General features: G+C 26.4%; 1 protein-coding gene across 2 annotated transcripts in view; it reads right to left on the bottom strand.

Annotated features, from left to right (window-relative positions):
* The window catches only part of LOC135925268 (neuronal calcium sensor 2-like), a 34727-nt gene that overhangs the window by 3927 nt on the left and 18031 nt on the right, over positions 1–12769 (bottom strand). Inside the window, exons 1-2 of one of the 2 annotated variants that reach the window (XM_065460504.1) lie at positions 7341–7387; positions 6785–6929 (exon numbers count right to left, since the gene is read on the bottom strand). In XM_065460504.1, coding sequence (XP_065316576.1) covers positions 6785–6898 — 114 coding nt within the window. In that variant the 5' untranslated portion in view covers positions 6899–6929; positions 7341–7387. Of the gene's footprint in view, positions 1–6784; positions 6930–7340; positions 7388–12769 lie in introns of those variants that run through there. The other variant, XM_065460503.1, reaches the window with a different exon arrangement.

The following is a 12769-nucleotide window of genomic DNA, read 5'->3' as shown; positions in this document are numbered from 1 at the left end:
TAAAGGGTTCACAATAAAAGTTTCGCTAAAATATATTCGCGATTAAGGTTTCGTGGAAATAAATCACGATAATGATTTGCGATATTGTCTTCGCTAAAAATGTTTCGCAGAAAAGAATTCGCGGAACTGGTTTCGCGATATTACCTTCGCTATAAAATTTCTTAGCGATATTACCTTCGCTATAAAATTTCTTAGCGATATTACCTTCGCTATAAAATTTCTTCGCGATAAAAGTTTCGCTGAATTGACCTGATACGGAAATATATACAAAAAATAAAAATCAATTTAAATTATTTTCACAAGTACAGCATATAAAATAATATAAGATAGAAAGGTAAAATCTTCAAGGATTATTTAATTAATTGGGTAAATATTTTTTGCTGTTTAAGCCCATTTTTAGAAGGCTAAAAAATCGCTAAACCAAATTGTTCTTAAAAAGATAGCAGCTCAAATTTGGAAAAAACTAATATTTAAAACGCCTTAATGTTAACGGATTTTCTCTGGCAGATAACTGGAGATTGAGCCAATTAGCTGACATTTAGCCATTACCCAACTTTACAACAAAAATACATGTGATTATCTATGCTGTGTAAAGAGTTTGATTTGATGATGGCTTGATGATACCTTCACTTTTTTATTATATGTTTCATGTTTTCTTTATTTCTCTTAAACCCTCCTGTTTTTCAATCATCGACAATGGTGATATAGATGATTGGCTCCGATTTTACCATGAGAACACATTTGGGATCGTATATCATATGAATACGAATCTTTCTCATAATACTAATATGAATACAGTATTAGTAACAAAATTTTTTATTAAAAACATATTGCAATCATCATATAACCATTTTGGCACAGGATATTTTCAAATATAAATATCTGAATTGATTTTTAAATTAACGAATAAAGAAAAAGAGCAAGATGGTTTTACAATAAAAATTAATATAGAGAATATCCTAAAATAAAATCGCTAGTTTACTTAAATTTTACAGATTTTCTCGAAATTGTCTTTGCCATTTCTAAAAAAAATTGACAACCTTTTGATGTCATTTGATTCTTATTTTGTATTCAGCTTTTTTTCCTTGCATCTTTCAGACATTTTTCCCAAAAATAAAATATTAGGCATGTTAAGTACTCCCTCCCCTAGGGACGCTACAGATTGGCATCTAATATCTAGTCTCACTGGAAAATAATTTTAACATAATTTATTATAGCATAAATATATATGACACATTTTATATTATTTTGGTGTTCGATAAATTTGCTTATTAAAAATATATTATTATTGTTCTGCACGAAATACCTCAAAATTTATAGCCATTTTTATAGATTTTTTTAGATTCCAATGTAAACAAAAATTAATTTTTCGGAAATTTTTTTATATTATTTTTCATAAAAAATTTATAAATATTAAGCCAAAAAATCATGAGTTTAGATTAAAAGAAAAATATTTTTATGGTTTTATTTCAAATAATTTACGATAACATCTTCAATATAAATACTGCTGTAAAATATTGAAGAAAGTAACGCTCTTTCTTTTTTTTTAAATTCCCGAGTAAGGGTAATTTTCTAAAATCATGTTTCTTACCTAATTAAGATGAGCCTGATATTAACTTCCGGAGACCTATTTCAAAGGCATTTTTATGGATTATGTAATTGTTAATTAAAATATTTTAAAATAATTGTTTACATTTCTCAAGATTATAACATAGATTACTTAAGTATACAATTTGGATCGCTCCAATAACTTTAGCAATGATTAGCATTAAGAAACGGCTTATGTTTCACTCACTCAAGAACAACATTAGCATCTAAAAATTCCTGAATATGTATCGAACTTATAAAAAGGTTTTCTAGAATCAGGCCAGATCTCAGCAACAAATTTAAATATTAACTTTCATATTTCTTTATATCGGATAGTTAGGGTATAGTGTTGTTAAATAGTTTAATTTTTAAAAACGGTTAACCCAATATTTTAGACAAAAATGTTATGCGAGTTTCAGGATTTCGTTAATAGATGTATAAACCTTTCCTCCAACTATGAGCAAATTCTCCAGGCTTGCGTAATATTTATGGCTAAAATATTGGGTGAGCCGTTTTAAAAATTAAGCCGTTTAACAACACTAGGGTTAGGTAAGAATAGATTTTTGTAGAACTGGATCGGACCTAAAAATAGGTCACATATAGGCTCTATTAGAAATCTTTGCTTTTATGGGGAAAACAATTAAATCTACGAATGAATCATATGAACGAAAGTGTTCGAAATCGAGATCGAAGGCCTGTCTGATATTAAAGACACTTTGTTATTTATATCGATTTAGTTTTTGCTGTTGAAATAAATAAAATTTTAGCTGGCCGAGTTTATAATATATTAACATTTAAAAGTATACACCATAAAATTGGCTATAATTAATCAAATAAAATATAATGTTGTACAAAAATTATATTAAAAAATATAATATATTATATAAAACAATTTTTTTTAAAGGAAATGATAAATTATCGTAAAATATTTTTAAATGACAAAATTTATTCATAAAAAATATGTAAAAAAATAAAAAATTAATGAAATGTATTTGTCGTTATTTTAATACATTGAAACAGGATTGTAATCACCTAGCTAAAGTGACTCCTTGACTGATAATTTTAATCTTTCTGAATTAATTATAAAACTGTTATATAAGGGCCAAAAATGAACCTACCCTATGAATAGCCATTTGATGAAGGCTAAACCAACGGCAGATAAAAATTAAATTCTAATATAAAAAATACAATATATTACAGAATTTACCTCAAACCTGTAAAGCATCATGCTTAACGTTAAATATATTATAATAGTTTAAATTCATGAATCTATATAAAATATTTTTATAACATTAATCTATTTTATATAATAGAAATATTATCAAATTTGAAATAATTTTTTAAAAATTAAGACGCCATTTTATAAGATCAGATCGAAAAAAATTATAATGTTGGCTGATAACCGATATTTTAAAAAAGATGGAATATGGACCCGATCCGATATAAAATATCGGTGCAATCCTAATTTTTATGTCATGAAAATTTTATAACAAATATATGTAAACTTATCTGGTGAATAATATTTTCATAAAAGTAATCAATTTATAAGTCTTATCTTTCTCTTAGATAGTTTATCCCTCTAAGTATTCAGTTTGCTTATTCTGCTTGTAAATGTTATTTGAAATAATTTGGTCCTGTAAGTACTTAATATGTTTTTTATTTAATATGTAAATAATAGCTTTAAAGTCACTAGTCCTTTTTCTGGGGATATTTCATTTTTATGTATATATTATATAATTTTTTATGGCATGGGACAGGACTGTAAATGGGGTAGAAAACTAATAAAAATTTTAACTCTTAGAGCTATGTAAATATCTCAAATTTGGTCAAAAGATGTATTTTTATATATAATTCCAAACTATCTGTTCAAACATTTGAAATTTGCAATCAGGAGATATTTTATAAAACTTTTTTTGCACTTTCTCGCCAAAATATTTTTGATATTTGTTGCCTTAAGAAATATTTGTGAATTAGATTTTTCAAAATTTATATAAGTTGATTTTGAAGATAGGTGTCAATTGAAATATCTCATGCCTAATTTAATCATTACATATGGATTCTATTAAAGTTGGTAATAATAATCAAATTTTGTAATATTAAATGTCATCAACTAAATAAATTTTGAGTTTTTACGTTTTAAACAATATTTGACCTTCGAGAATCATAAAAAAAAGCCAAGTTGGGAGACCAATTGTGGTAGGTGATGACTGGTTTACAGTCATAAATTATATTAATGTTTCACCCTAGGTTTATTTCTGCCCTACCCCGAGCATAAAGTCAAATTGAGAATTTGAAACCTCTACCAGTATGGGGTCAACTCTTAATCTATGATGGGTAGAGAATATTATTATTTTTAGCTTATGATTTGGAATAAAAATTTTTATCGCAAAATTTCTACTCGGTCTCCTCTACAACAAAAATTGAGTTAGTTGTGGATATATAAGTAGCTTAAAATATATCTAGTATCAAACGTTAGCTTTTATATAATCCAAAAATAGAAGAAAAATAACGCCCAAAAGTTGGTAATTCAAGTTTATTTAAATAACAATTTTTTTGAAAAGCCAGTGCTTCAGAAAAAGTAAACTAATATATAAGTGAAGTTAAAGCTACGTTGTTGATATATTCGTAAAGGTTAAACTTAAAAATATGAAACACAATTTGGGATATTGTCGATTCTCTAAAGGTAGACATTCTCGGCACAGTGCAGTTAATGGCACCATTCTCCGTGCTCTACGCTCAGCTCAAATTCCAGCAACCCTCGAACCCTGTGGCCTCTCAACCGAGAATAATATACGTCCAGATGGGTTGCCATTAATACCATGGAGTAATGGAATTCCATTAGCATGGGACTATACCTGCATCGACCGATTTGCTCCCTCCTTTAATAAGAACTCATTCATGCGAGCTGAAAACTCGAAAATTAATAAATACACTTCCCTAACAAATTGCAATCTCACACCAATCGTATCCGACACAACCGGGTCTTTTGGCAATCATGCCCTAACCTTCTTCAAAACCCTCGGTAAAAAAATCCGCGCCATCACTGGTGATCCTCAGAAAGGCTTCTATCTCAGACAGCGCATATCTATTGATATATGCAGATCTAACTGCATTGCCATCCATGGCTCTCTTTCTTGACCTCCTCCCACCCAACATACAATTCACTATTCTAATTATTTTATTTTTTTTATTATACAGTTTTTTATATAGATTTTATAGTTTACATGACATTTTTAATATATATATTTTTTTAAATTACGTATATATGTTTTACTTTTAACGTTCAATGTATTAAATATTTTTATTAATAAAGTATATATCAAAAAAAAAAAAAATTAATTAACTAGCAATTCCATTTTGTATGATAAATCATATGTTTAAACCATTCTAATCAACAACGAGGTGTATATTCCGTTTAGTTACATAAGGCCATCAGCATGATCTTATGCCGATACTAGAACGATTGATGGACAGGCCTCTTAAGAATCGCGGTCTGGTCTCTGTTTCAGGTTTTATGATTCTTGGTTCCTGGTTACCATGTTTGAACCCTTGAATGATTTATGTAAAATCAATGAGTCCCAACGGTCAACATCAATATAAATATTTAATTTATAGATTCAAACCAAAAACTACGAGTTCGATTGCCCAGTGTACTACGATTGGCAATCTTATTGTAATGTTAGAAAATTCCAGCTTAATTCTTTTAACAATTTCAATCGTATCCAGACATCGAAAAAAACGGGAATAAATAGACTAATCCTCTCTTCTCGAATTATTTTAATTCTTTTCAGCTAAGTGGAATCTTTATTTCTTTTTTCCAATAAAAATAGCAATGATAAATAAAATAAAATTCCTTGTCAATACTCGATTAATCTATTATTTTAGTTTTTATCTTGTGATGCATTCTATTCGCTTATAAAAAAGGTGTATATACTAATAAAACTGCCGTGATTTGTAATTATATTATTTTAAGTTTGAACATAATATTATAATATAGTCTAAATAAATTTTATTATCACCTAGACCTGCAAGCACGACCAAGCTGGCCGTTAAATATGTAATTTTGAAAATGGGAGGCGGGTTTAAAAAAAAAAAACCCGAGGCCTAAAAATTATTATTTTTATAAAAAAAGTCGAAATAAATATTCTAAAATCAGGAAAGACCATAAAATTTTGACTTCCGCAGGTGATTATCACCTAAGTGAGATCAAATTATGTAATATAATCTACAGGGGGTTTGGAAAGCATAATATAAAAGTATCATAACATAATCAGAGATATGAAATGTTTGTATGATTCTACGAAAAATAATATATACACTGGCTCATTCAAAAATACTTGCCTTTATTTCTTTAATTCCATTTTGCTTCACATAGCAATATAATTATTTTTGTAATTTTAAGATTATAAAAACATTTTTTAGTAATCAAAAATAATTTTATAAATTAATATTATAGGATAATTTTGTTACCAAGTTAGTGTCGAGAAAGTTTTTTGACACTGAAATTTATATTAATAAAATACCACCGCCTAAATATAAATGATAATTTTTGAACGCCTAAATTACTACTTAGATGTAATAATTGAATTGATATATATTATAAGGATTAATGAAAAATAATTGTATGTTAAATAAAAATAAAATTACACTTTTTATATGGAACGCGTCCAAAACATTAGAATGGAACATAATTATATGGCTGTAAAGGGTATGGAACAGAACGAAAAAAATGCCTTTATTCCGGGTCACCATTTTTGCACTATTATATAATAATAGACATTTAATATCTAAGATAGATAGTTTTGACTATACCAACTCGAACGATAATTTATTTTATGTTTTTCTAATTTTAAGATCAGACTTCCCAAGCTTCAAGTCAATTAATGCAGTCGCGCCTGGGGAAAATACAAAAAAAATACTTTTATGACATGTAAATGAGTTAAATAAGTAAAAAAAGTTATCAATATAAATAACAAGGTCCTCTATACCTCCCCCACCCCTCTCTAAGTCAATGACGACTTTCTCCCTTCTCCCCCCCCCCCGCCAAATCAAAATTAGCTAAAAAAGGGAATTTAAATACAAATTAGCAAAAAAGGAAATATCCAAATCCCTCGACTTGCAGTAGAGTGATGGAGCAGTTAAAATTTATTGAAAATAAGGCTTGAAAATAAATTTAAAAAGATAATAATTTAATTACATAAAATCCTTTGTGCCACTCTTTGATTTGTTCTTCGGAAAAATTTGTATTAGCTTTGAGAAATGCGATTTCGTCGGCGGTTAATTTGTTTTTCTTTGCCAGTTTGTTGCCCATATTTTGATGATACAATGGTAGTGAAATTTATCTATATAAAAACAAATTTAAAAAAATAAATTGGATGATTTTTGGTTATATTATATACTAGGAAAAAATATGAGTAATAAATATTTACATAAAAATTGATTTTTAGAGCTCATAAATAGAAATACAAATTCAATTTATAAAAGTAGTCTTCATTTAATGAAAGAAACTATAATACGGTTGGAACGGAATTTTGAATAAATTTCAGTAAAAAATATATATGGCAAGTTATATTTTGATTTTTTTAATCAATTTTAAGATCCAAGTATATTAAAATATATTATTTAAGTGTTTTATATGCAAAAGTATAAATTTGAGCCAGGGTATGAAAGGAGTGAAATAAAAAATCTTATAAATTATTTTTAAAAAAATTGCAGTTAATAATACAAATAACTTAATCAGAAACTCGTCATACCCGGCTTCAGACGTGTGGGACTTGGAATAGTAATTGAAGGGCTTTATAATTTATATATATGAGAAAGTATTGTAAGACAAGGTAAAAAAATAATTATTTATTTTATCTTAATTTATTTAATAGATTCATAATTGTCTAAAATAACTAACTCATCTTAGAAGTGAATTGTAATTAAAAAAACAAATTATAATTAATATTATCTATAATTTAAAAAAAATCAATTTTACAGAGACTACTTATTTAAAACAATTTATTTATCTAAATTCATTATCATGATATGAACATATTAATGCTGATCTGAGATCAATATGATATTAAACTAATATAATCGAAGAGTTTTTATCATAGGCGCATCGAATTCAAATCACAATTTCGCTTCTCATATATTCAAGATCCTTTTGGTAACATTTATAAAATAAGGACAAAAATATTTATAATGAACAAATTTAAAAAAATAATAAAAGAGTTGGGTTAAGGCTAACAAAAAGGACGGGACAAGAAAAGTGTAAACACGAGGTACGGGTGCGAAATTGTATGCCTTTGCTGGTTTGTGATATATAGACTAAATATACAAATTTGAAGAAGAAAAAAAATTGCCCCCTCCACCTAAATTCCTGGTTTTAGCTGATCGTGTATCAAAATTTATTTATATTATATTCTGTAAATATAAATATGATTTATAAAACAATTTATTGATTTTAAATCTGCAATCTTTAATAGAATTCTTAATGTTTACTGCAAACATATTTTGTTCGTTTGTAAAAATTACGCGCAACATAATTTAATTAAAATATAAATATTTTTTTTTAAGCTTTACTATTTTATATTGTTAAAAAACGTTTGTAGTAAATTATTATTTTTAAAATTAAAAAATGTTTAAGATTTTCTGATTCCGCTTTTAAGAGGCCTATCCAATTTGCGAATATCACTTTGATGTCGGTCACCATCACCGATATCTGCCGATGCTATTATGGTAAAAATGTATATTATAGAATAAACGAAAAATATAAGAATTAAATTTGCATATAAAGTAAATGAGCATATTTTTAGAGAAAAATTTCTGATTCAATATTAATATTATATCATATATAATGTTTAATTCGCTATTTGCCATATTTGGTTCAATAATTTATATTAAAAATATGAATGAATCGATCCGGTCCAATATTTAGAAAGATAAGAGGAAATCACTAGTTATAATATAATTTGCCTGTCAAAATAGGATTTGGTTATTTATCTAATGTTAGAAATTGTACAATTTAAACAAAGGTATAAGAATGTAAGTTTAAAGATATTCTTCACAGATTTGAAATGATATACTTCAAGTTTAAAATGATAATTTTCAAGGAGAATGATATATACTTTAACTTTCCAATAATCTCCTAATATTAAAGGTTTCTCCGTTACTTCATATTCAAATCATTTTGAGAGGCCGCTATGATTTATGAGAGCCTGAAAAGTTGAACCTCTATATTTTTAAAGGTAGTGATATTACTCGTGCCACATTGTCAATTTATTAAATAAAGCTAGATTTTATTAAAATAAAAGTATACCGTCATTTTTTTAAATGTAAACTAACCTTAATCCATTCTGGGGATGCAAATGTTTAACATACATGTTTCGCCAGCAGATACATACAAATAAGGAGTAAAATCTATTATTTTTATCACCTAACAAATATGTGTCACGAAGTTGAAGATATATTAATATTAACTCTAAAATTTAATTTTAACATTTTTATAAAAGGTAAAACGTTACTAATGAGAAAGTTAAATGCAGGAAAATTTAAAATGATTTTAAAATAGAAACTCAGGGAACCGAAATTAAAAACATTAAAGTAGGGGAAGATTATTATAAAAGAGTGCTAAAAATTAGCTCGTCGCACCAGCCAAATCGATGGCGTAGACACCATGGAGTTGGCGGAGAAGGAGAGGGGAGGGGGTCGAATAAGTTTTGCAAATGTATGGCCCATGTGAATCTCCCCCTTTCGTGGTGGCCAGAAATTTTGCGTAACACCTTTGAAAACAATATAACTAAGCCTTGAGAAGCGAGCATAATTAAAGTTCAAAATAAGAGCTGATAATTTTCTATTAAAAACTCGGCTAAGCACTTTTGGTATCAACCAAAAATCCGGTCAAACGTAATTTAATCACTAAATATAATAATTTTATGAAACATAATTTAACTTCAAACATGAATGGAAGGAGTCATGAATATTTTTACGATGTAACATAAGATCGAAGAAAAAGTAAGCGCATAAATTTGAAACCTGAAGTTTTGAGCATCTTATATTATTATTAGGAATGTACCAATATTTTATATAGAATCGGATCGCACCGATATTTCACCTATTTTTAAATATCGGCTATCGGCAAATATTATAAAATTTTCCGATCCGATCCGATATAAAATGGCTTTTTAACAAAAATAAAATATTAAAAAATTTTTAAAAAAAGTTATATATCAATAAAATTGAAATCCATTTTTATGTTTAATTTTTTTAATAGTAATAATTAAATAAATATTCTGCCATATTGTTAATTTTATTGCATTCTGTTTATGAAAGTGTGAAATAATCTCTTCAGAATCTGTTTTTAATGAAGCTAGTGATATAGTCCCCATCACTGCAGACTGACCTCTGATAAATTGGAAATTTTGGTATTTCCAAAAAGAAATCTTCGATATAATAAAATTTTAGAATTTATTTAATTTTATAATATATTTGTTTATTACTTATTATGTAAATAGATTAATGTTATTACTTATTAAATTATATGAATAAGTGATTTTTCAATAAAAATATTTTATATACTTTTAGAATAGCAATTAAATTGAATATAAACTATAACTGATCATTATAATATATTTAAATGGCATTGGTATAGTTAAATTATAGATGTTATACTAATAAAAAGTATATTTTAATTTAAAACCATTGGTATCTTTACAGAATACAAAATTAGATATGATATCGGATCGGTAATCGGCCGATATCAATTTAATATCGGGAATATCGGATCGGATCGGCCTCCAAAAAGTGGCATCGGTACACCCCTAATTATTATAATAAAATTTGATTATCCACCATAATTTTTTATAAATTTTAGCCTCTATTTAAAATTGTTTCACCTCATCTAAACTGAGCACCTTTCTAAATCCAATATAAATTATAATATATAACTTTTTAATAAAAGAAGATAGATGATGATGTCAATCGGAAGAATTTGGTTCCATTGCTTAAAATTAGAAATGAGTTTCATTGGATTAATTAATAATAATTAAATAAATCACATTCTTCTCCTTGATTAAAAAAAACCAAATTATCACAAAAATCTACATGAAATTGAGAATTGCGATTCACAAATATTTATATGAAAATGAAATTGAGTTATAGGAAAATTAATTAAATAATGTTTGATATTTACCATATGAATGAGACAAGAAGGATGATTTTCTACTATAACCAAATGTATAAAAAAAATTTAAAAATTGATAATATTTTTTCAAAATAAATTACATAAAATTTACTGAAAAATAATGATTTTGATATTAAACATCCTTTAAAAAAGCGAAAATAGTAGGATATATATTATTCTATTCTAAAATCTAATCAATATCGATAATGATATCGAGTAATGTTTAAAATTTATCAAACAAATATATCTACTTAGCTATTGCTAGTTTCTTTCCCTTCTCCTATTTCCTTTCTTAATTTAGATTTAGATAATGCTAAAAAATATGTTTATAATAATATTAGATAGCTTATTAAAGTTTGTTTGCATTTTCAAATGTTAATAAGATTAAATAATTATTTTATAAAATAGGTCACGACCCTGCCCTTATGCAATGCATGAGTGTGGGCAAAAGCGCCATAAACTTCAGATTTTAGGGGCGCTAATTTATTTTAAAAAATTAAATATAAAACAATCTGAAAAGGCAAGCTATTATAAAAATTACAAAATTTGAATAGTTTTTTGATCTCTAGAGAATAGGATTTTGGCAAATGAAGTTGCTTCGATCATGATTTTCTACACCCCTTGGAATTTATATCTTACTTTGTCTTCAAGCAAAGGTATAACCAAGGGAGTGCCCAAATCTTAGCATCCTAGCTCTTATATTTTGGAAGATATCAAGGGTTAAAGTATAAAATATGACTTATTTTACATATTAATTGTCTTTTAAAAGATTTATTAAAAATTAAAATAATGATCCTAATTAGTGATCTGCATCGGGTCTATTTTTTCAAACCTAGCCCGAAATTCTTTTCGAAATTTAATTTTTTTTTTATTGTAAAAAAAATATTCTACAAATAAAAAATATTAGCTCCTTGTTTCTTGCAAGAATTTTAAAATATATAAATTTATTTGTCAAAATGTAATGATATCATATTTAAAAATTTAAGCCCGACCCGAATTGTTTTTAAAATATTAGGCCCGACCTAGCCCAAGCCGAAATTATTTTTAAAAATAGACCATTCCGGCCGGCGTGATTTGCAGATCTCTAATAGAATCTCTGATATTTATGTCAATAATTAGTGCATATTTCATATTATGACTTCAGCCCACTTGGTAGATAGTTTAAAGAAAAACATTATTGGAAAATATATATAAATTGACAAGATTGTCATATAGAAGGGAAATTATAGAAGTAATGAACAATATGTAAAGCATTATTAGTACCTACTAATTCATCAATAAGGTTATCAATAAATAAAAACAAGTTATAAGCGAAACAAAAACTATGGCCTGCCTTATGCTTAAATCTTAAATATCGAATTTTAAATTAGGATTCAAAAATCAATTACGTCTAAATACATTAAATTTTACCCGATTCAAAATATTTTTGAATCTTATGATTCTATGATCTTTTTAGATATTGCTTGTTCTTTTCAGTTTGTTTAAGATATTTAGCAATATAAATTAAATTCAATTTATAAATATTTAATTTGTTTAACAATATACATTAAATAATTTTTCTAAAAAATCGGGAATTATGGAGGTGGGAGTTTCAACCTCAAATCCCCCTTGTCTTTGACACAGGTCATTCTTATTTTTACTAATAATGAATATACATAGCGTTTTATAGAAAAACACAAAGTTAAACGCTTCTTCTTAACTTGAAAGCACTATAAGGTCAATATTTTTAAAAGAAAAGAATGTATTTTATTTTGTTAACATATGGATTGATTTTAAAAATCGATGCTTTAAATATATACCCTGGCTCAGCGTAACAATATAACTTTAGTTCTATTCACAATATATAATATCTTACGCATCACTGAAGCGGATATAAAATTGTCGATTGAAACTATTTCATTTGTAAATATTAGTGCTATGATGTTAATAATAGAAAATAACGCAAAAAAGCAAGATTATATTTTATGATTTTTGAATAAGTATAACGTTATCATCATTCTTTATTTTAAAAGT

Source organism: Gordionus sp. m RMFG-2023, chromosome 2 (genome assembly GCF_954871325.1).
Source record: "Gordionus sp. m RMFG-2023 chromosome 2, tfGorSpeb1-WG-v2, whole genome shotgun sequence".
In the NCBI taxonomy this organism is placed as follows: domain Eukaryota; kingdom Metazoa; phylum Nematomorpha; class Gordioida; order Chordodea; family Parachordodidae; genus Gordionus; species Gordionus sp. m RMFG-2023.
The sequence above is the reverse complement of the archived record's forward strand: the minus strand, read 5'-3'. Positions and strand labels throughout refer to the sequence as shown.